Consider the following 25,081-nt stretch of genomic DNA (forward strand, 5'->3'; position numbering starts at 1 on the left):
AAGCCCCCCGCCCGCAGACCCCCACAACCACCGGCCAGGGTTGTGGGGATGAGGCCCTTGTCCTCATCAACATGGGGACAAGGTGTTTTGGGGGGCTACCCCAAAGCACCCTCCCAATGTTGAGGGCATGTGGCCTGGTACGGTTCAGGAGGGAGGGGGGGCCGCACTCTTGTCCCCCCCTCTTTTCCTGCGGCCTGCCAGGTTGCGTGCTCGGATAAGGGTCTGGTATGGATTTTTGGGGGGACCCCACGCCGTTTTTTTTTTTTTTTTTTTGGCGCGGGGTTCCCCTTAAAATCCATACCAGACCTGAAGGGTCTGGTATGGAATTTAGGGGGAACCCCACGTCATTTTTTTTTTTAAATTTTGGCCGGGGTTCCCCTTAATATCCATACCAGACCTGAAGGGCCTGGTATGGAATTTAGGGGGACCCCCACGTCATTTTTTTTTTTTAATTTTGGTTCGGGGTTCCCCTTTGGGGAATTCCCATGCCGTTTTTATCAATGAACTTCTATGTGTATTGTCGGCAATGCAATAGCCGCGGGTAGTTTTAAATGAGTTTTTTCCTTCAAAATGTCATTTTGCTGTCAGACTGTTCTAAACACAGGAAACATGCGCCCCTTTACAGGCACACTATAGACACCCCCCAGGTACGAAATTTAAAGGGATATTACACTTTTATTGATTGACTTTAAGTATTATTAAAATCACTGCTCCTGAAAAAACGGCCGTTTTTAAAACTTTTTTTTGCATTGATCCATGTCCCCTGGGGCAGGACCCAGGTCCCCAAACACTTTTTATGACAATAACTTGCATATTAGCCTTTAAAATTAGCACTTTTGATTTCTCCCATAGACTTTTAAAGGGTGTTCCGCGGCATTCGAATTTGCCGCGAACACCCCAAATTGTTCGCTGTTCGGTGAACTTGCGAACAGCCAATGTTCGAGTCGAACATGAGTTCGACTCGAACTCGAAGCTCATCCCTATTGGTGGTGCAGCGGTTCTTGGGCAGGTACCCGGGCTTACAGGATGTCCTGTGGCAGGCCAGGAAAGTCTGTGTGCATTTCTGCCGGTCATATAATGCCAGTGCTCGGCTGGCAGACCTCCAAAAGGAGTTTAACCTGCCCAAGAACTGCCTAATCTGTGACATGCCCACCGGGTGGAACTCAATGTTGGCCATGCTGCAGCAGCTGCACACGTAGCAGAGGGCCATCAATGAGTACCTGTGCGACTATGGCACCAGGACAGGGTCAGGGGAGCTTGTTTTTTTTTTTCCCACGCCAGTGGGCCATGATCAGGGATGCATGCACTGTCCTGTCACAATTTGAGGAGGCCACGAGGATGGTGAACAGTGGCAGTGCATGCATCAGTGACACTGTCCCCCTTGTCCACCTGTTGGAGCACACGCTGCATGGAATAATGGACAGGGCACTAGAGGCAGAACAGAGGCAGGAAGAGGAGGACTTCCTTAGCTCTCAAGGCCCCCTTTATCCAGAGAGTTTTCCTGCGTGCCCGCTGATCACACAGTAAGAGGATGAGGAGGATTGTGTCAGTATGGAGGTGGAGCCTGGCACTCAGCATCAGCAGCAGTCTTTAAGGGATCAGTCCCAAGAAACACATGGACTTGTACGTGGCTGGGAGGAGGTGGCTGCGGACCATGTCGTCCTTAGTGACCCAGAGGACTCCGGACCGAATGCCTCAGCAAACCTACGCTGCATGGCCTACCTGATCCTGCAAAGCCTGCGTAAGGATCCTCGTATTCGTGGTATCAAGGAGAAGGACCAATACTGGCTGGCAACCCTATTTGATCCACGTTACAGGGGTAAGGTTGCGGACCTTATCTTGCCGTCGCAGAGGGAGCAGAGGATGAAACATCTTCAGGAGGCCTTGCAGAAAGGTCTGTGCAACGCGTTCCCAGAGACTGGGAGGTTACAAACTCCTGTTTCTGGACAACGTGTTGCTGAGGCTTCGGTCAGTCAAAGAAGGAGCGGTGGAGAAGGTGGCTGTCTGACCGATGTGTTCAGACAATTTTTTAGTCCGCAGCCCCAAGGTATGATCGGTTCCAGCAACCATCACCAGCGTCTGTTTTACATAGTGCAGGAATACCTAGGGGCAAGATTTGACTTGGACACCTTTCCCACCGAAAATCCTCTGGGTTACTGGGTCTTGAGGATGGATCACTGGCCAGAGCTTGCACAGTATGCAACTGAGCTACTGGCCTGTCCTGCATCCAGCGTTCTTTCGGAACGCACATTCAGTGCTGCTGGAGGTTTTGTAACCGATCACAGGGAGCGTCTGTCCACCGACTCGGTCGATTGACTGACCTTCATAAAGATGAATCAGTCTTGGATCACTACCAGCTACCAAGCACCTGATGCTGATGTAACCGAATAATTTTTTTTTAAATCTCAGATTCCTTCAAAGACTGCCTATGCTGATGCTGAGTGACTATCCTGAGTAGTTATCCTCTTCCTCCTCAATGATCACGCTGATAGCTTGTAAGAACATTTTTGGTTCTGGGCGCCGCCACCAGTGCCTAAGGCCCAATTTTTCAGACCCTGTTTAACAGGGGCATGTAATTTCAATTTTTGATGTAATACTTTGCAGCAGGGCTCGTTCCTGCGTTCCAACTAGAGTTTCTGTGAGGGGTTGCAGTGGTGTGGCACCAGCACCAGTGCCTAAGGCCCAATTTTTCAGCCCCTGTTTAACAGGGGCGTGTAATTACAATTTTTGATGCAATACTTTGCAGCAGGCTCGTTCCTGCGTTCCAACTAGAGTATCTGTGAGGGGTTGCAGTGTTGTGGCACCAGCACCAGTGCCTAATGCCCAATTTTTCAGCCCCTGTTCAACAGGGGCATGTAATTACAATTCATGATCACAGCAGGGCCCGTTTCTGCGCCCACCAAGAGCAAGTGAGGACTTAAAGTGTTGTGGCACCAGCACCACCACAACCACCAAAGGCCCAATTTTCCTGCCCCTGTTCAACAGGGGCATGCAATTACAATTCTTGATCTAATATTTCACAGCAGGGCCCGTTTCTGCGCCCACCAAGAGCGAGTGAGGACTTACAGTGTTGTGGCACCACCACCAAAGGCCCCATTTTTCTGCCCCTGTTCAACAGGGGCATGTAATTACAATTCTTGATCTAATATTTCACAGCAGGGCCCTGTGAGGGCTTACAGTGTTGTGGCCACAACAACACCTAAGGCCCAAATTTCTGCTGAGTACATAGGGCAGGCCCCTACTTTCAAAGATCCAACTTACAAACGACTCCTACTTGCAAACGGAAGGAGACAACAGGAAGTGAGATGAAATCCACCCCTAGGAAGGGAAATTCTCTCCTGTAAGAGTTAATATGGGAAAAACATTTCTCCTTTCCACTGATGCTTTATCACCAATCCTTGTTTCACAAAAAACCCCAAATTTTCAAAAAACATTTGTCATTGGGACAAAAAGTGAGGTTCAATCTTCTGAGGAGGAGCACAGACAGCAAAACAAATGTCACAGGGGTGATGTTTTCCAAAAAGCTTAAAAAAGATTTTTTGGCTGGAGCTAAACACGTTAAAAATGTACCTGTTCAAAATTACAAACAGATTCTACTTAACAACAAACCTACAGTCCCTGTCTTGTTTGCACCGCCTGTATACTGCTGTTCAGAGTATATAAGGCTTGGTGGCCCCACACCTTTCCTTTTTTTAATTTGGGTGCGGGGTTCCCCTTAATATCCATACAAGACCCAAAGGGCTTGGTAATGGACTGGGGGGTACCCATGCCGTTTGTCTCACTGATTTTCATCCATATTGCCAGGACCTGACATTACATTAAAGCAAGCAGTTTTAAATGACTTTTTTTCCTTTAAAAAAGACATTTTGTGCAGGGACTGTTCTAAGCATGGGAAACACACGCCACTTTACAGGCATACCATAGACACCGCCAGGTACGATCTTTAAAGGAATATTTCACTTTTTTTTTTTTACTTTAAGCATCATTAAAATCACTGCTCCCGAAAAAACGGCCGTTTTTACAACTTTTTTTTGCATTGATACATGTCCCCTGGGGCAGGACCCGGGTCCCCAAACCCTTTTTAGCACAATACCATGAAAATTAGCCTTTAAAATTAGCACTTCTGATTTTGAACGTTCAAGTCCCATAGACGTCAATGGGGTTCTAACGTTCGTGCGAATTTTCAGTCCGTTCGCAGGTTCTGGTGCGAACCGAACCCGGGGGGGTGTTCGCCTCATCCCTAGTGAGCAGTATGTACAGGAGAGAAATGTGGAGGGTATGACAGTGAGCAGTATGTACAGGAGAGGAGTGTGGAGGGTATGACAGTTGGCAGTATGTACAGGAGAGAAGTGTGGAGGGTATGGCGGTGAGCATGGACAATCAAAGAAACTAGCTGAATGGCCGCACTCCGAATACACACCTTTTATTCGTGGCAAAACCATGTTAAAAAATACAAAACTGTCACATCATGGTTGTAGTTGGTACAGAAGAAAAAGCTAACACATTTCACATTGTGGTAGATGCTTAATCATAGCTAGTAACCATAATCAGACTGGATATATATAGTGAGATAAAACCAATTGGGGAAACAAACACCCCCTAAAACTCCTCCCATATCTAATCAGACTGAAATGGAAACCTAGTGTGCAGAAAGATGGACAGCATGTGAAAACAGAGAAACACAGAGTAACAAACTCTAAAAATATATGACATAATATAATAGTGATGATAATAATAATACATTTGTTTAACCAGGTCAATAGATCTGATTCACTGTGCTAACGTGCTGTCCCTCAGCAGATGACATAACTGTAAAATGTTCTAGTATAGACTCAATATATAACATAAAAACATAACCAACCACTGAAAAATGCATTTAAATGTATGTGCAAGGCTAAGTGCAATCAAAATACCACAGAAAATACCAGAGAGAGACGATCGCTACAGAAAACCCGAAGTTCATTATTGTGATTTGCAAGTTCATGAACATTCAGACACATTTGTGTCAAAACATATTCCATTAGCAATTGAATAAAGTGTAATGTCACAAAACTATGCGATCGTTCTCCCGTCTGCCATGTCTGTGGTAAAGAAAAGGACCCTATAATGAAGAAACAGTTACAAAAGAGAAGGAGAGGAATGCTAATGGGGCGTACAAACGGTCGGACTTTTTGACCGGACTGGTCTGACGGACGCCGACGGACCAAATCCGGCGGACAATCCGATCGTGTGTGGGCTTCACCTGACCTTCAGCAGACTTCTCCAGTCGCAAATCTGATGCACTTTAGATTTGGAACATGCTTCAAATCTTTACGTCGTAACTCCGCCGCACCCAGAAATCCGCTCGTCTGTATGCTAGTCCGACGGACAAAAACCGACGCTAGGGCAGCTATTGGCTACTGGCTATCAACTTCCTTATTTTAGTCCGGTGTACGTCATCACATATGAATCCGTCGGACTTTGGTGTGATCGTGTATAGGCAAGTCCGTTCGTTAAAAAGTCCGTCGGAAGTCCGTCAAAAGTCCGTCGAAAGTCCGTTGGACCAGTCAGTTATGTTATGCTGCGTACGACCGTGTGTACGTGGCATAACAAACAGAAGACAAAAGACAAAATGGTAAGAGAATTCAGTCAATATCAAGCAGATAGACTAAAAGGACATACAGGTGCTGCTTGAAAAAACATGCAGACACATGTGTCAAAATATAAATATAAATATATATATATATATATATATATATATATATATATATATATATTTATTTATTCAAAGCATACAGCCCATACAAAATACACACATGACACATTTAGATATTTTGCCCCAAATACACACATATGACATGCACGGATAACAGCAGTATGGAAAAACACAGCCATCCGTGCATGTCAATGCAATATATATAACATGAAAAAGATATAAGTATCTAAATAGATATACAGGCGGTGTTTGAAACTATATCAATATAAGTGCTAGTATATGTGCAGTATACACAAGATATACATAGATACCCTGCCCTAAATGCACACATATGACGCGCACGAGTAACAGCGATATGGAAAACCACAGCCGTCCATGCGCGTCAAAGCGATATTGCAACGCATGAAATGAAAAAAATTATATATGAATTAGAAAAGGGCATCAATGTCATTCCAATCCACTTCAATTAAGCTATTCATAGAAATAAGAAATGTGCCAGTCAAAGTTTAAGCCTGCTGGTTTTCTTGTGTGTAAAGTGAATATCCAGTAAACTTCCTTTCTATACAAAATGCCAAACTTATCACCACCTCTGATGGGCAAACTTATTTTTTCCATGCCCTGATTGACAAGGCTGGAAGTGTTTTTATTATGGTGTTGGACCAAATGTCTGGCTACGTTGGTAGAATCTTTTTCTATATCATGTAGGTGATCATACATACAGTCCCTCAGACGTCAGGTGGTCCTTCCTACATACCGGATCTGACATGTGGTGCATGTAATAACATGCACCACATAGAGTGTATTACAGTTAATAAAGGATCCAATTCCAAAAGATTTACCTGTGGGTAACGAAGTGACACGGTCACCTCCTTTGATGAAGGAACAATAAGAACAACTGCTTACGCCACTCTTAAAAGTGCCCTTGAACTGTAGCCAGTGCGCAGGTGTTCATTCACTAGTATACAGACTAGGTGACAGATATCTACCTAAAGTGGGCGCTCTTCTGGAGAAAACCTGTATCCCATTAGATAAGATCTGTGCATATATTGGGTCATTGGTCAGGACTGGAAGATACTTCTTGATAACTTTTTTTGTTTTCTTAAACTCTATACTGTAGGAGGTTGGAAAAACAGGAGTACTGGAGAACTGTGAAGTTTTATGCCTATGATGTTTATTGCCTGGAAATTTGTGGTTCATTAAAGTGTCCCGTGGGGTGTTCTTAGTGGTATCTAGGGCCCTATTGATAATGGAACTGGGATATCCTCTTTCTTTGAATCTGGAGGTCATAAGAATGGCCTCCCTTTTAAAATCTGATTCTTTACTACATAAACGTTTTAGTCTACAGAACTGACCGACTGGTATACACCTAATAGTATGACCCAAATGATTAGAGTCGGCTCTTAGGAGAATGTTCCCTGCACAGGGCTTCCTGTATAGACTGGACGCTATACGATCTCCATTAGCCATAAGCAGAACATCCCAAAATTCAATGGAACGAGGAATCAATGTGACACGTGAACCTAGAGATTAAGCTGGTTATCATTCATGAAGTCCAGCCATGTCTCCAAAGTGAAATGTTACCCAGAGGCAATAAACAAGTCGTCTATATAGCGACAGTATAGCACAGTGTCCGTTTGGCAGGGACTATCGGCCCCAACTATGCGGGACCTTTCCCACCATCCCATGTAAAAATTAGCAAAGGATGGTGAGAACTTAGCTCCCATGGAGGCCCCGCACATCTGGAGATAGAAGCCCCCGTCAAACATGAAACAATTGTAAGTTAGAAGGAACTCCAAACTCATAAGAATGAATTATTGGAGGACAAGAGAGAATTGGCCCAACCTCTTAAGGAAAAAGGAGACTGCTTGTAAATCTAGAGTGTGTGGGAAGGAGGAGTAGAGACTGGATACCTCACAGGTGATCCATCTATAGTCCTCCCTCCACACAAAATCCCTAAGCTGGGATAAAAGGGGTGTGGTGTCTTTGAGGAAGCCCGGTAACTCAACAACTAAAGGCTGTAGTTGCTGGTCCACCCAGTGGTCCACCCAGTGGCTTAAACGTTCATTAAGGGATCCTATCCTAGCTACAATCGGTCTGCCTGTAAGAGGACTGAACCCTTTATGTACCTTGGGTAGGTGATGAAATACCGGCATGACTGGGAAATCTGGAATGAACATTTCTTTCTCTTTGATAGAAAAAATGCCCACTGAAACCGTTCTGTCCAAAATATTTGAGAGCTCCCTTTTCAAAGGTAACATAGGGTTAGCTTTGAGTCTACAATATGTATTAGTGATGGATAGCTGTCGTAGAGCCTCATTTTTATCCCTAACAGTGAGCAGTATGTACACAAGAGGAATGTGGAGGGTATGACAGTGAGCAGTATGTACAGGAGAGGAGTGTGGAGGGTATGACAGTGGGCAGTATGTACAGGAGAGGAGTGTGGAGGGTATGACAGTGGAAAGTATGTACAGGAGAGGAGTGTGGAGGGTATGACAGTGGGCAGTAATTACAGGAGAGGAATGTGGAGGGTATGATAGTGAGCAGTATGTACAGGAGAAGAATGTGCAGGGTATGACAGTGAGCAGTATGTACAGGAGATGAGTGTGGAGGGTATGACAGTGAGCACTATGTATAGGAGAGAAGTGTATGACAGGGGGCACTATGTTTAGAAGAGAAGTGTGGAGGGTATGACAGTGGGCACTATGTATAGGAGAAGAGTGTGGAGGGTATGACAGTGAGCAGTATGAACAGGTGAGGAATGTGGAGGGTATGACAGTAAGCAGTATGTACAGGAGAGGAGTGCGTAGTGCATTGTGGGGCACTCTGCGGACAAACAGCCAAATGGATGCTGTTCGGGGCCGAACCAATGCTTGGCCTGAACAGCTCGTCCATCTCTATTCAAAAATTCACCATGCCTCTTTCTAAACACTTTTGAACTTTTTAATTCCTCAAAAGGGGCTATATGGATGGGAGGGTGTTTATACTGTCCTGGCATTTTTGGGCCTCCAGAAATGAGATTGGCTATCAGTACATCAGTGGTGACAAGTTTCCAACATACAGTATATACCATAGTATCTAGATTCTATAGCTTTCATACAGGCTAAAAAAAATACACTCATTTGTTTTTTTGGGTTTTTTTCACCAAACAAATGTAGCAGACTACATATTGACCTAAATTTAATTTCATGGATCTAAATAATTGATGCTGGTCATTGTAGTTGGTAAATTTAGTAGTTTATTTACACTCTAAAGTTGGAAAAACTTTTTTGTAGTATTTCCATGGTTTGCTGCATTTCTATGTCATATCTGTAAAAAAAAAAAAAAAAAAAAAAAAAAAAAAAAAGCTAGGGCATAATCTCATATTATAAGAATCACATGTCTAGAGAAGTGGCGCATAATAATACAGTGTAGCACTGACCCCTGAAGGAGCTACTGATATTTGATTGGGCCTGTACTCTGCTCTTACACCACCAATAACTTGGCTCTCTATCCCCTTTACACAGCTGTGGTGCAGCGTTGGTGTGAAGCTCAATAATAAAAGACAGTTGAATAGTCACAAATTTATATGCTACACCTGTGTTGAGAATGAACAAGCCTCACAGCAGATTGTATTAAACCAAAAGGTAAAATTTACTAGAACAGGCTTAATCACTAACACAAGGACAACAATTGGTATACAATAATGAGACAAGCAGTTGTGAATGGCTATCACCTGAGAGCACTGGGCACCTTCTCACTTCCAGCACACTGCGTAGGCACCATGGGATCAGCAATGCGACACACAGTATTTGGCAAGAATGATATACCACAATATAATTAACTCTATATTCCCGCTACAGTCTCTAGTAGGTAATAGCAACGCTGTAAAGCCTTACAATAAGGAATATAGTCTCTGGTCTTCTTTCTTCTGTCTTCTGCTAGCTATTGTATTAAATTGATTGTAATCCAAAGAATTTAACGACAAAGAGTACTGTAGAATAGTTATTGGAACTGTTCTAGTGATGTAACACACTTATTATTTCTTCCAGTGTAATTGTCTATGAATCACACAGTGTTAGTCCCCAGAGGAGTGTAGACTTTAGGCCTGCTGGTAATTCAGTCCAGCTGGATGAAATCTCTTCAGCGGAACTAGCACTGCTCACAGATTAACATTATATAACACTAGTAGGCAAAAATACCCACTCTACACAGTATACTTAACTTCTGTTACAAATCTATTTCAATGAATTGAACTTATTTATCTACTTTATTTGTTGAAAAAAATCTAAAGGTATAATGCATACATCCTAACTGGTTTATTTACTAAATAAGTAGAGCATGTTCACTTTGCATAGTGATTCTTTTACTGTGCTTACTGAGTGTGGCCTAGCTGAGTAAAAATTCACATTGCAAAGTAGACATGCTCTACTACTTTAGTAGATCAACCCATGTTGTATCTAAAATGTCATTTATCATACCTGCCATACTAACATGGACCAAAAGTAACAGATTTTGCTATTTAGCTATTCAGTATGATAGTGACTTGTGGAAAATATACTAACACTAAATGTTGTTTTAGTATATTTAAATTTTAAAATTTTAACTACAGTTGCTTTGTACAGAGGAATGCTATGAGCTCTTAGCCTTAAGCATATTCCCTACAATCATCCTTGAAAAACCAGAGCTGCTACAAAAAGGTGGAGTTTGCTGAAGGAGATGATTAGAGAGGGTGTACACTAGCTATAATCTCTCAAGGCTCATAAAGCAGACAAGTTCCCTCTTTGCGACTTATACTGGAGAACAGAAGCCAGCAATGACCACACGGGGGGTCCTTAATGAAGGCCAGGAAAATGAAATGGTATGGCACATTTTCTTTGTTCATTTTACATACAAACATGATGCTATTTAATGCATAATGCACCTATTCATTTAAATGAACTATTGATTTATGACCGAAACCTGTTGGGTGGAAGTGGGAATAGTTACAACATATGAAGTTCTAGAGAAAGATTATAATGTAATATTGTGTCAGAAAAACTGCAGTGTTACTGAATGTAGCTGAATATCATGTTCCGCAAGTGTTAAAAAGAATCAACAAGTATTCTGAGCCTGTAGCATTCCAAATTCCAAAGTACCAGTCTGATTATTATAATAACCTGCCATACTTTAATCCCTTCACTTTCCCTCATCTTGATCAGTAAAAGTAAGCGTGGGGTTACAGGTAGGCTCATGCATGTATTGGCCAACTGCCAAATATTTTTTTAATACTGATGCATAAACACACATGCCCATTTTGTGGAACATGTATGCTTTTATACTATGTAGTTACCTCTGGGGACATCTTTATTTGGGAAACCAGAGATTGGTTGGGTGCAACCAACCCAGAAGGGATCAATAAGCATTGCTACAATAAATCTTATCATCACCTTAGAGCTGAGCTGACACAAGTGTTGCCATGAATGGACAATCTAATGTAAATTTAGTAAGTCTACCTGATTGAATATAAACCGAATGGATTGCTTTGGCATGCTCTCACACTAGATATTATTGGTAAATCCAATGCTAACCAAATACTGTATAAAATAATTTGCAACAAACTAGTCATTTTTGAATACTGTGTATTGTGAATTGAAGATGGAAGTATGTAGGCAGAAAACCTGTGAAGGATGCCCTTAGTTCTTTCTTGCCCCAGTATCATTTCAATAATTTCAGCTTAAGTAAATTTATTTTCTGCTGTTTGCACTTAAATAACATATTTGAACAGTGCTTATTACCACAGTTGCTGTTTATCTCATTGACTAAACAACTGGGCTGAATAATCAAATAAAAATTATGTGCATGCATGATAGAGACTGCAGACTCAGAATGCAGTGTGTGTGGCCAGCTTAAAGCCAAATTGAAAGTTCAGTTTAAATGGGCTAAAACATTCTGGATACATTAAAACAAAAGGTGTATAATGGCTACATAGTTTAAATATTCTGCGCTTACCAAAAATAGTAATGTTAACGTGATTGTGCTTAATAACAAATAAATTGTGAATATATATAAAAAAAAAAAATAAATTACTAAAATTTGTGAAAAAATATATAACATGATTATACTTATTTAGCAGAAATAAATAAATGTGAAATAGTTAATAAATTGGTGAAAAAATATATAATGTGAAAAAATATTTTCCCCAAAATTTTTTTTATGTATATATATATATATATATATATATATATATATATATATATATATATAAGGAGTCTATACATACACAAAATATACATTTGAAAAATTCTATATGTGTGGGTGCCGCTACTCCCAAGAATTAAATACTCAATTCACATTCAAATATATATATATATATATATATATATATATATATATATATATATATATATATATATATATATAAAGGGAATTGCGAAAGCCTAAACAACATACAGTGTAATTGATATATACCTTGTGATATTAATTTATTATTTTATTTATTATTAATCCAACACTCAATAAAGATCAATTAACCACTTAAGCTCTGAACCATTTGGCTGCCCAAAGACCAGAGCACTTTTTGCACTTCGGCACTGCGTCGCTTTAACTGACAATTGTGCGGTCGTGCGACATGGCTCCCAAACAAAATTGATGTCCTTTTTTCCCCACAAATAGAGCTTTCTTTTGGTGGTATTTGATCACCTCTGCGGTTTTTATTTTTTGAGCTATAAACAAAAAAAGAGCAACAATTTTGAAAAAAATGCATTATTTTGTACTTTTTGCTATAATAAATATCCCCCAAAAATATATAAAAAAAACATTTTTTTTCCTCAGTTTAGGCCGATACATATTCTTTTACATATTTTTGGTAAAAAAAATCACAATAAGCGTTTATTGATTGGTTTGTGCAAAGTTATAGCGTCTACAAATAGGGGATAGTTTTATGGCATTTTTATTAATATTTATTTTTTTACAAGTAATGGTGGCGATCAGCAATTTTTATCATGACTGCGACATTATGGTGGATAGATCGGACACTTTTGGCCCTATTTTGGGGCCATTCACATTTATACAGCGATCAGTGCGATTAAAAATGCATTGATTACTGTGTAAATGTGACTGGCAGTGAAGGGGTTAACCAGGAGGGGGCGCTGCAAGGGTTAAGTGTATCCTAGGGAGTGATTCTAACTGTAGGGGGTTGAGCTACGTGTGACACGACACTGATCACCGCTCCCGATGACAGGGAGATGTGATCAGTGTCAGTGTCATTAGGCAGAACAGGGAAATGCTTGTTTACATCAGCATTTCCCCATTCTTCCTCTCCGTGAGACGATCGCGGATATACCTGCGGACCTGTACGCTCATTTGCCTGTCCGTGCCATTCTGCCGACGTAAATGTTCATGAGACGGTCGGCAAGTGGTTAATAAAAATAATCAGATAGACATGTGATTATGCTATATTATATAAAAGTCTCAAAAACAAAGCTGTGGATCAACTAATAAAAAATGTTCATGTAAACTTCTGATGCAGCACCTTGATCTCTGCAATATCAGCTAATGGATGTTCTTATTATCCCTGGAAACGGAGGTCTCCATTCCCAGTCGATGCTTGTTACAGGGAAATGCGTCGGTTGGAGAGACTTTTTGTGATGTCACCACACATCAGTTGGCAGCCTGCGAGCTTGCAGCAGTATGTCTGTATCGATTTCTTTGCTGTTTTTGTGCAAAACTTGGAATAAAGCAACCATTTTTACTGCACTATGAAGTTTCCTCTTTTTTAACCCTTTTACATATACTGAAGAAATACAACACCAAACAGTTGGAATCTTTTAAGCATCCTTTCTGTCTGTGTTGGAGGAGAGTGGCTAATGTTTGGAGCGGACTGAGTGGAATACTACAGGTGATCACTGTGTATATCAGGCATGTCTGACCCTTATAATCTGTGGTCCATCTTGTCCAGTAAGGGGCCATCTGGAATTTTATTTCTCCACTGGGATAATAAGATCATCCATTAGCTGGTATTGCAGATATCAAGGTGCTGCATCAGAAGTTTACATGTACATTTTTTATTAGTTCCACTGCTTTGTTTTTGGGACTTTTATATAATATAGCATGTCTATCTGATTATTTTTATTAATTGATCTTGATTAAGTGTTGGATTAATATCACAAGTAGGGATAGGCTGTCTGTTCAAGTCGAACATGAGTTTGACTCGAACATTGGCTGTTCGGCTGTTTGCCGAATAGCGAACAATTTGGGGTGTTCGCGGCAAATTCGAAAGCCGTAGAACACCCTTTAAAAGTCTATGGGAGAAATCAAAAGTGCTAATTTTAAAGGTTAATATGCAAGTTATTGTCATAAAAAGTGTTTGGGGACCCGGGGCCTGCCCCAGGGGACATGTATCCATGCAAAAAAAAGTTTTAAAAACGGCCGTTTTTTTGGGAGCAGTGATTTTAATAATGCTTAAAGTGAAACAATAAAAGTGAAATATTGCTTTAAATTTCATACCTGGGGGGTGTCTATAGTATGCCTGTAAAGTAGCGCATGTTTCCCGTGTTTAGAACAGTCCGAGAGCAAAATTTACATTTCTAAAGGAAAAAAGTCATTTAAAACTACTTGCGGCTATTAATGATTGTTGGGTCTCAGCAATACACATAAAAGTCATTGAAAAAAAGGCATGGGATTCCCCCACAGTCAATTACCAGGCCCTTTGGGTCTGGTATGAATATTAAGGGGAACCCCGAACCAAAATTAAAAAAAAATATTGTGTGGGGGTACCCCTAAATTCCATAGCAGGCCTTTAAGGACTGGTATGGATATTAAGGGGAATCCCGCACCAAAATGAAAAAAAGAAATGGAGTAGGGTCCCCCCAAAAATCCATACCAGACCCTTATCTGAGCATGCAACCTGGCAGGCCACAGGAAAAGAGGGGGATCTGTAATGGAGAGAAGTCTGTGATGTGGGATCTGTGATGAGGGGAGATCTGTGATGAGGGGGGTCTGTGATGGGATAGTCTGTGATGGGGGGAGTCTGTGATAGGGGTGGATCTGTGATGGGGAGCTTTGTGATGAGGGTAGTCTGTGATGGGGGGGATCTGTGATGGAGAGGAGTCTGTGATGGGGAGATCTGTAATGGAGAGCAGTCTGTGATATGGGATCTGTGATGAGAGGAGATCTGTAATGAGGGGACATCTGTTATGAGGGGGGTCTGTGATGAGGGGGGTCTGTGATGAGGGGGGTCTGTGATGAGGGGAGTTTGTGATGAGGGGAGTTTGTGATGAGGGGAGTCTGTGATGGGGGATCTGTAATGGAGAGGAGTCTGTGATGTGGGATCTGTGATGAGGGGAGATCTGTGATGAGGGGGGATCTGTGGTGGGATAGTCTGTGTTGAGGGAAGTCTGTGATAGGGGTGGATCTGTGATGGGGGGCTTTGTGATGAGGGTAGTCTGTGATGGGGGGGATCTGTGATGGAGAGGAGTCTGTGATGGGGAGATCTGTAATGGAGAGCAGTCTGTGATATGGGATCTGTGATGAGAGGAGATCTGTAATGAGGGGAGATCTGTAATGAGGGGAGATCTGTTATGAGGGGGGTCTGTGATGAGGGGGGTCTGTGATGAGGGGGGTCTGTAATGGAGAGGAGCCTGTGATATGGGATCTGTGATGAGGGGAGATCTGTAATGAGGGGAGATCTGTTATGAGGGGGGTCTGTGATGAGGGGAGTCTGTGATGAGGGGATCTGTGATGGGGGAGTTTGTGATGGGGGGATCAGTGATGGGAGGGGCTTTGTGATGAGGGTAGTCTATGATGGGGGGATCTGTGATGGAGAGGAGTCTGTGATGGGGGGATCTGTAATGGAGAGGAGTCTGTGATATGGGATCTAGGATGAGGGGAGATAATGTAATGTGATGGGATGGGATGTGATAAGGGGAGTCTGTGATGGGGGGAGTCTGTGATGAGGGATCTGTGATGGGATAGTCTGTGATGAGGGGAGTCTGTGATAAGGGGGAGTCTGTGATGAGGGATCTGTGATGGGATAGTCTGTGATGAGGGGGGTCTGTGATAGGGGGAATCTGTGATGGGGGGATCTGTGATGGAATGGTCTGTGATGAGGGGAGTCTGTGATGGAATGGTCTGTGATGAGGGGAGTCTGTGATGGGGGGAGTCTGTGATGAGGGATCTGTGATGGGATAGTCTGTGATGAGGGGGGTCTATGATAGGGGGGATCTGTGATGAAATGGTCTGTGATGAGGGGAGTCTGTGACGGAATGGTCTGTGATGAGGGGAGTCTGTGATGGGGGGAGTCTGTGATGAGGCATCTGTGATGGGATAGTCTGTGATGAGGGGGGTCTGTGATGGGGGGATCTGTGATGGAATGGTCTGTGATGAGGGAATCTGTGATGGGGATCTGTGACGGAATGGTCTGTGATGAGGGGAGTCTGTAATAGGGGGTGGATTTGTGATGGGAGGCTCTGTGATGAGGGTAGTCTGTGATGGGGGCATCTGTGATGAAGAGGAGTCTGTGATTGGGGGGTCTGTGATGAGGGGATATATGTGATAAGGGGGGATCTGTGATGAGGTGGTCTGGGGTGGGGGGATCTGTGATGGAATGGTCTGTAATGAAGGGAGTCTGTGATAGGAGGGGAGTCTGTGATAGTGAGGGGATCTGTCATGAGGGGAGTCTGGGGTGGCAGGGATCTGTAATTGGGGGGGGGGGATCTGTAATGTTGGATCTGTGATAAGGGGAGTCTGTGATGGGGGATCTGTGATGAAGAGGATCTGTGATGGGGAGATCTCTGATGGGATGGTCTGTGATGAGGGGAGGTGGTGATGGGGGGATCTGTGATGTGGGCAGTCTGTGATGGGGAATATGTGATGGAGAGGGGTCTGTGATGGGATGGTCTGTGATAAGGGGAGTCTGTGATGAGGGGAGTCTGTGATGGGATGGTCTGTAATGAGGGGAGTCTGTGATAGGGGGTGGATCTGTGATGGGGGGCTCTGTGATGAAGAGGAGTCTGTGATGGGGGATCTATGATGGAGAGAAGTCTGTGATTGGGGGGCTCTGTGATGAGGAGAGTCTGATGATGGGGGAATCTGTGGTGGAGAGGAGTCCGTGATGGGGGGGATCTGTATTGGAGAGGAGTCTGTGATGAAGGGATCTGTGATGAGGGGAGCCTGTGATGAGGGCGGTCTGTTATAGGGGGATCTGTGATGGAGAGGGGTCTGTGATGGGATGGTCTGTGATGAGGGGAGTCTGTGATGGAGGGGATCTGTGATGGGATGGTCTGTGATGGGTGAATCTGTAATGGGATGGCCTGTGATGGGGGATCTGTGATTGAGAGGAGTCTGTGATAGGGGGGATCTGTGATGGGATGGTCTGTGATGAGGGAATCTGTGATGGGGGGATCTGTGATGGAATAGTCTGTGATGAGGGGAGTCTGTGATGGAATGGTCTGTGATGAGGGGAGTCTGTGATGGGGGGATCTGTGATGGAATAGTCTGTGATGAGGGGAGTCTGTGATGGAATGGTCTGTGATGAGGGGAGTCTGTGATGGGGGGAGTCTGTGATGAGGGATCTGTGATGGGATAGTCTGTGATGAGGGGGGCCTGTGATAGGGGGATCTGTGATGGAATAGTCTGTGATGAGGGAATCTGTGATGGGGGGATCTGTGATGGAATGGTCTGTGATGAGTTGAGTCTATGATAGGGGGTGGATTTGTGATGGGGGGCTCTGTGATGAGGGTAGTCTGTGATGGGGGCATCTGTGATGAAGAGGAGTCTGTGATTGGGGGATCTGTGATGAGGGGATATATGTGATAAGGGGGGATCTGTGATGAGGTGGTCTGGGGTGGGGGATCTGTGATGGAATGGTCTGTAATGAGGGGTCTGTAATGAGGGGAGTCTGTGATAGGAGGGGAGTCTGTGATAGTGAGGGGATCTGTGATGAGGGGAGTCTGGGGTGGCAGGGATCTGTGATGGAGAGGAGTCTGTAATGGGGGGGATCTGTGATGGTGGATCTGTGATGAGGGGAGTCTGTGATGGGGGATCTGTGATGAAGAGGATCTGTGATGGGGAGATCTCTGATGGAATGGTCTGTGATGAGGCGAGGTGGTGATGGGGGGATCTGTGATGTGGGCAGTCTGTGATGGGGATATGTGATGGAGAGGGGTCTGTGATGGGATGGTCTGTGATAAGGGGAGTCTGTGATGAGGGGAGTCTGTGATGGGATGGTCTGTAATGAGAGGAGTCTGTGATAGGGGGTGGATCTGTGATGGGGGGCTCTGTGATGAAGTGGAGTCTGTGATGGGGGATCTATGATGGAGAGGAGTCTGTGATTGGGGGGCTCTGTGATGAGGAGAGTCTAATGATGGGGGGATCTGTGGTGGAGAGGAGTCCGTGATGGGGGGATCTGTATTGGAGAGGAGTCTGTGATGAAGGGATCTGTGATGGGGGATCTGTGATGAGGGGAGCCTGTGATGAGGACGGTCTGTGATAGGGGGATCTGTGATGGAGAGGGGTCTGTGATGGGATGGTCTGTGATGAGGGGAGTCTGATGGGGGGGGGATCTGTGATGAGATGGTTTGTGATGGGTGGATCTATAATGGGATGGTCTGTGATGGGGGATCTGTGATTGAGAGGAGTCTGTGATGGGGGGGATCTGTAATGGAAAGGAGTCTGTGATGAAGGGAAATCTGTGATGAGGGGATTCTGTGATGGGGGGATCTGTGATGGAGAGGGGTCTGTGATAGGGAGATCTGTGATGGGATGGTCTGTGATTAGGGCAGTCTGTGATGGGGGATCTGTGATGGAGAGGAGTCTGTGATGAAGGGAGTCTGATGGGGGGGTCTGTGATGGGATGTCTAGGATGAGGGGAGTCTGTGATGGGATGATCTGTGATGAGGGGACTCTGTGATATGGAGTAGATAGTTTGGAATTGAACATAATGTCATATGTCATATAAGGTGCTGGTGCATGTAAATCTGACTTCCTGATACATTTAATTTTAGTTTTAATTATCATGATATAAAATAATGAATGTTGGGGCCTTTTGGTGGGAGTGATTTTTTTTCTGGAGGGGTGGGGGGGGGTAGCATTTCATTCTTGGACCCAAGCAGCACAATGTCTTGGGTCAGCCCTGAATCAGCCCCAGTGTTACTACCACAATGTTGTACATTACCCTTGTCTAACATAAATACCTTTGTCTGGTTGGTCTCATTAAAATGTAGATTTGTGTTTCTCAGCTTTTTTTTATTTATGACACCCTTTCAAAATATGCAACATTCCAAGTCCCTCCACGCTACAAAAAACAGTCTACCTAGATTATAAAACCAGTCCTGATCACTGTTTTTCTGTCCAGAGATAATCAATGCATCCAGCGTCTGCCTGCACACTTTGCTTTCTCTCTTACAGTATGTACCCTGCATTGTTATACATTTGCTATGACAGCTTAATTGCCTTTTGGAAGAAAACCCTAATTATATCTGTTCTTAAAAATGTTCCATCCTCCCTCCTCCTATCTATCCTGCCTAACCTCTATGAAAAAAAAATCTGAAAATGCAACCTATTTTTAATCTCTTCCAGTCCAGTTATGTGATCCTGCAGCTTTTGTAAAGGAGCCTTCTACAACAGCTCTAAATTCCTGGAGCCATGACCTTACCGATAGGCTTCCATAGCCCAGCCGTTGTCAGTGCTCCATCCTCTCCACTGCAACTACCACTCACTGACACAGGGATCTTATTCCATACAGGTTAGGTAGGAAAGGTTGGAGGAGGGAATATTGTTAAGAATAGATAGTGTTAGGTTCTTTTTCCACATTAACTCTGCAAGGTTGAGCATTCAAAACATTTTACCTTGAAGATTGCTGAATTATGACTGTGTGTCATAATAGCTTGGCTGTATTTAAGGATTGCGCTGTCTTGGGTACATCTGAGTAAAGATGTTCTTTCATAGAGAACAAAATTATTCGACCTGTTCCATTGGTTAACTTATAGACCATGGCCACATTCATCCTGTTCAAAAGTGAAAAAAAAAATACAACACAATAGCCCCATCTAATCACAGATCACAGAGTCTCATCTGAGTTCTGCCTCCGATATATCAAATCACTAGAAATCCTTTACTGAAATTCCTTTCATTTTACTATCCTGCCACATAATCCTATGTGATAGTAATTTTTCCTGCATATGAATCTGTAACCTTCATCCCATCAGAAATTATCCTGGGTCCCATCTCTTTTTGACCACACAAACCATACAATTTCCCCTACATTGTCGGTTCTTTACTTTTATGTCCTTTCTCCCTTCTTTCTGTGTGGTACATAGCAAACATTTAGGTTTTCCCATTTAAATTTTAAAAAAAGGAAGAAAGTTGACTGACTGCTATGGTCATTGTCGAGTATTTAGACACTCTTTCTTAGGCTAATGGTAAATCAAGTCCAGGTTATTTTAGTACCAGACAAATATTTGCATAAAAGAGCCTTAGTGAATTTGGCTACCTTTTTAAACCTTCTTTTTTTTTTTTGTCTGACAGGAGCTGTTTGGATTCAGAACAGAAAAACGTCGAAGTATCCTTTGTGTGATTGGTTACATCTTTACACTGGGGTTCCTTAGAATACTTTTCTACTGGAAGCCTGAACTTGATGTCTGGTGTCACTGTGTGTCCTGTACTTTGGAAGAAGCCAACGTATTCTTGCTCAGAAGCACAGTAAGTAAAACAATCCATAACAATAATAATAAAAATAAAAAATTACAGCGCTGATTCAACAATATTATATATTCATCAGTGTGAATATTCATGCACAATAAATCATTCAATAAATAATGTGATCAAATAAAGTCTTCCAAAGTATACAAGAAAATATTTTTACCACAAGAACGTAACAACGCCTCAACGCTCACTCCGCCTCACATTCCATGGTATATATGTGGTGCCCAAACGGATGCTGCCCTCCTCAAGCAGTGAAACTATAAGCAACACTGTAAAGAGACACAGGAAGGCGCAAATGTTTAGTGCATTACCACCACAATGTTTTTTTGAATAAAAAGTGGCAAAAACATACTTACAAACATGAGCAGGTACAAGCATATCGGAACACAACTCCAGCTTAGGTGATACTAAAATAGCTGCGGTTGGAAAGCTGGAGAGTTTCGGGGGACATGCCCCCTTCCCCATAGCTGACCCAACCTGCTGTAGCTCCCCCATTTAAATGTTCACATATTGCAAAGACAACCCTTCGATGACACCAATCAAATGACAAAACTCTCCTTTCACTCCTCCGCACACCATGGTGGATGACTTTCCCAAACCATGGTAGCTGACCATTAGATGACTGTCCCATAGTGTAGTATCTTATGGGACCTGCTTTTTTTTTTAATGCTGGCTATGAATAGAGATGGCCCGAACGGTGAACCCTATTGAAGTCTATGGGAGCCAAACAGGAAAAATCAAAACTATCGTTTTTTCAGGAGGAGTGATTTTAATGATGCTTAACCACTTGCAGTGGTTATCTTGCAGTGAGATAGACACACACGTCTGGTGATTGTCTTCAGTGGTAGTGGTCACCACTGAAACCATGAAAGTGCCTAGTAAAGGGCAGTGCTATCTTAAGAGCATTATAGGCCCCCGGGCAATACAGTGCACTGGGGCCCTGTCTACACAATCACGCATGAGAATAAAAATGCAAATTATCAATAAGGCTAATGGTGTGTGAGAGTGAGGGGCTGCCATGGTGTGTGAGAGAGAGAGAGGGACTGCAATGGTGAGAGAGAGAGGGGCTGCAATGGTGTATGGACCAGTGCAGCCTTCCCAGTGCGAATTTATGCAGCCTGACCAGTGCAGCCTTCCCAGTGTACATCTGTGCAGCCTGACCAGTGCAGCCTCACCAGTGTACATCTATGCAGCCTGACCAGTGCAGCCTCACCAGTGTACATCTATACAGCCTGACCAGTGCAGCCTCCCCAGTGCGCATCTATGCAGCCTGATCAATGCAGCCTTACCAGTGTACATCTATGCAGCCTGACCAGTGCAGCCTCACCAGTGCACATCTATGCAGCCTGACCAGTGCAGCCTTACCAGTGTACATCTATGCAGCCTGACCAGTGCAGCCTTACCAGTGTACATCTATGCAGCCTGACCAATGCAGCCTCACCAGTGTACATTTATGTAGCCTGACCAGTGCAGCCTCACCAGTGTACATCTATGTAGCCTGACCAGTGCAGCCTCACCAGTGTACATCTATGCAGCCTGGCCGGTGCAGCCTCACCAGTGCGCATATATGCAGCCAGAGCAGTGCAACCTCACCAGTGTACATCTATGCAGCCTGACCAGTGCAGCCTCACCAATGCGCATCTATGCAGCCTGACCAGTGCAGACTTACCAGTGTACATCTATGCAGCCTGACCAGTGCAGCCTCAACAGTGTTCAGCTATGCAGCCTTAACAGTGCAGCCTTACCAGTGTACATCTATGCAGCCTAACCAGTGCAGCCTCAACAGTGTGCAGCTATGCAGCCTGATCAGTGCAGTGTCACCACTGCGCATCTATGCAGCCTGACCAGTGCAGCCTCAACAGTGTGCAGCTATACAGCCGTCCAGTGCAGCCTTACCAGTGTACATCTATGCAGCCTAACCAGTACAGCCTCAACAGTGTGCAGCTATGCAGCCTGACCAGTGCAGCCTTACCAGTGTACATCTTTGCAGCCTAACCAGTGCAGCCTCAACAGTGTGCAACACTGAACTAACACTTTAACCAGAGGTGTAACTAGAACCTTCAGGGCCCCGGTGCAAAAAACCATAACTGGCCCCCCCTGACTCCAAGCTGGGACCCCCATAATGGCAGAACACCAGGGCCCAGTCGCAGAGTTCAGGGGTACACTAACCACATACAGAGTTCAGAAGTGCGTTATGTATAGAGCGCAGTTACAGGGAAGCCCTATGTACAGAGTGCAGAGTTCAGGGGTGCACTACGTACAGAGTAAAAGGTTTAGGGGTGCGCTGTGTACAAAATGCATGGTTTAGTGGTGCACTTTGCACAGTGTGCAACACCCACTCCCCAACTTGCCTGGCTCTAGTAACTCCCTATGTAGGCAGCCACAGGCCCATCCTGTATAGGTGATCTGTGTAGTGATCTGTTACATCTGGAAGCCGCTGAGAGCAAAGCTGTCTTCTGTGTTTACAAGTGACAGCAGTGAGTGAGAGCAGATCTTGTGTTCACAGGCACCACTATACCAGGGTTATGCCATGCTCACACTATAGATTATACAATGCATGGTGTGACTATACTGAACACAGCTATGCAGACTTTACTATACCCACCATACACATCCTATATGAACTTTACACTGTGCTCACATGACATGCAGACTGCATACAGTACACATCACACACAGTCTTGTACCCACAGCTCCCCATATACAGACATCTCAGCCCAGGTAGGTGCCAGCCAGGTATAGACCCCCTGTGTTCACACTCTGCAGATGTCTCTGTCTGATTGGCTCTTTAGCCCACACTGCATAATAATTGCATGTAGAACATCCCTGTGATGGGTCTCTCACCACCTCCCCCCGCCGTCCCAGGTTCACACATAGAGAATGCAAAACACTTTGAGTTGCATACCTCCATCCAGAGCGTTGCAGCCCTGTACAGTGACAGCAGCCATGTCAAGGACTCCCATAGGGGCCCTATGTGCCCGACTGGTCTCCGCACCGCTGCATGCAGGGCTTGCTCCCGCAGTAAGGAGGATCGCACTCTGGAATGTTCCATTGCTGCACTCAGGGGAGGGGGGTGGTGCGCGGTCTGTGCCTAGTAAAAACACTAGTAAAAACTGTGCGGGGAGCTTTGTGCCTAGTAAAAAGCCCCCCGCACATGGTATGGTCAGAAATAGAAGCAAGATCGCTCTAGGGGAATCGGAGCTTGCAACGGGAAATAAATTCTGGTATGCTGGAGGGTACTGACAGGGCTCCACGCAAGGCCCCCCTGGAGCATGGGGCCGGGTTCCTAGCAGTAGCTAAGCACGGCCGGGTGGGCCCCTGATGGTGGAGAACGGCCAGGCCCCCCCACAGCAGTGAAGGTCCAGGGCCCAGTCGCAACCGCGACTGCGTTCCGCCACCGACTTTAACACTTTCACTAAATCCACATAATAAAAAAACTATTAACAAATGCTGTATTACATGCTGTTCATACTCCCTCACTTACTATGAGATTTGTTTTCTGCGTTCTGAAAAAAACCTGGTTGATCCTCCTGCTCTCTACTCCCCCTTCTGTTCATGTCCTCAATTCAGCTAGGGATTTTGCAGCTGTGGTGGCAACTCTGCACATGCTCAGTTTGCAGTGAGTTTTCATGCTGAGCATTTCCTCCCTATCACATTTGAGCAGCCCATGTGACTATAGAGTCACACATGTGGTTGTATACACAATGGTAAATGACAGCCCACTCCCTCCCTCCTCCTCCTTGCCCATTAACCAGCTAAACACAATGGGGGCAGGATATTACATGTAGATTAATGGAGGCTTCACTTCCCTTTTATTCTAAGACATAGGCTGGAGGGGCGTGAAACAGCCTGTAACTGTCAGAAATCAGTTCACACCATGTTCATTTTAATTATATATTTGTATGACAATTTAAAAAAAGTTTATTGGTATTACTTATTTATTTTTACTCTGTATCCCAGAGGCTGTTTTTTTTTTTTTTTTTTCATTTTGAATATGTGACCAGTAGCAGAGGACTAGAAGTTGCTCCTGCATATGTTTCCCTGCAGACAGGCTGGGAAAGAGCTGGGTCATATGACAGTTGTATATCGATTAGAAACAAAAGGTACTTAGATTGTTTTTTTTTTGGTTACAATAACTACAGTGCCATCATCCATATACAGAAATAGAAGGGCTAATGTTTGTTTAGGTCAAACAGTGTTTATTTAGTATTCACTTCAAAGTCAAACTTCAGAAAATCTAAAAACCCCTACTTTGGCTGCACCACACTGCAAGGGCTCACTGATTGTTTAGATCTAGGGGAGAGTAAAGGCATTTTATCATTTAAAGCAGGCATTGCTCCCTCATGCACTGGCAGTGGACTGGACTGTCCCTCTGCATCATCCCGTCCAATGCAGGGCTATTGACCCAGTCAGGACCTTAGATTGAGATTGATGCCAGTCACTTCACTGCATATATGTAAGGATTCCCAATCACTTTAAAGTGTTACTAAACCAACAACAGTAAAATCAGTCTGTATATGCAGTAAAGCATGCTTGTTATACTCACTGTGGAACCTAAGGGGTTAATCCTGCGATTTGTGTAAGAAGGCTGTTTGATCCTGTCTCCTCTGATCCTCCCCTTCCTTTACTGTCCCCAATCCATCTCCTGATAGTACAGGGCCTTGGGGGCACTCTGCACGTGCTCACTTTAGTGTGTATTGCTATTTTGTAAATTTTTTTTGGGAGAGT

General features: G+C 44.0%; 1 protein-coding gene and 1 long non-coding RNA gene across 4 annotated transcripts in view; one reads left to right on the forward strand and one right to left on the reverse strand.

Annotated features, from left to right (window-relative positions):
• The window catches only part of LOC141139852 (uncharacterized), a 106,110-nt gene that overhangs the window by 48,946 nt on the left and 32,083 nt on the right, over nt 1-25,081 (reverse strand). Inside the window, exon 2 of the long non-coding RNA XR_012243819.1 lies at nt 20,514-20,622. This is a non-coding gene — a long non-coding RNA (uncharacterized lncRNA). The remainder of the gene's footprint in view (nt 1-20,513; nt 20,623-25,081) is intronic.
• The window catches only part of LOC141139850 (probable cation-transporting ATPase 13A5), a 356,120-nt gene continuing 341,447 nt past the window's right edge, over nt 10,409-25,081 (forward strand). Inside the window, exons 1-2 of one of the 3 annotated variants that reach the window (XM_073626380.1) lie at nt 10,409-10,532; nt 20,177-20,350. In XM_073626380.1, the coding sequence (XP_073482481.1) occupies nt 10,488-10,532; nt 20,177-20,350 (219 nt within the window). In that variant the 5' untranslated portion in view covers nt 10,409-10,487. Of the gene's footprint in view, nt 10,533-10,846; nt 10,896-10,945; nt 11,157-20,176; nt 20,351-25,081 lie in introns of those variants that run through there. The other 2 variants (XM_073626382.1, XM_073626381.1) reach the window with 2 other exon arrangements.

The sequence above is a fragment of the Aquarana catesbeiana genome, linkage group LG04, assembly GCF_042186555.1.
Source record: "Aquarana catesbeiana isolate 2022-GZ linkage group LG04, ASM4218655v1, whole genome shotgun sequence".
NCBI lineage: Eukaryota > Metazoa > Chordata > Amphibia > Anura > Ranidae > Aquarana > Aquarana catesbeiana.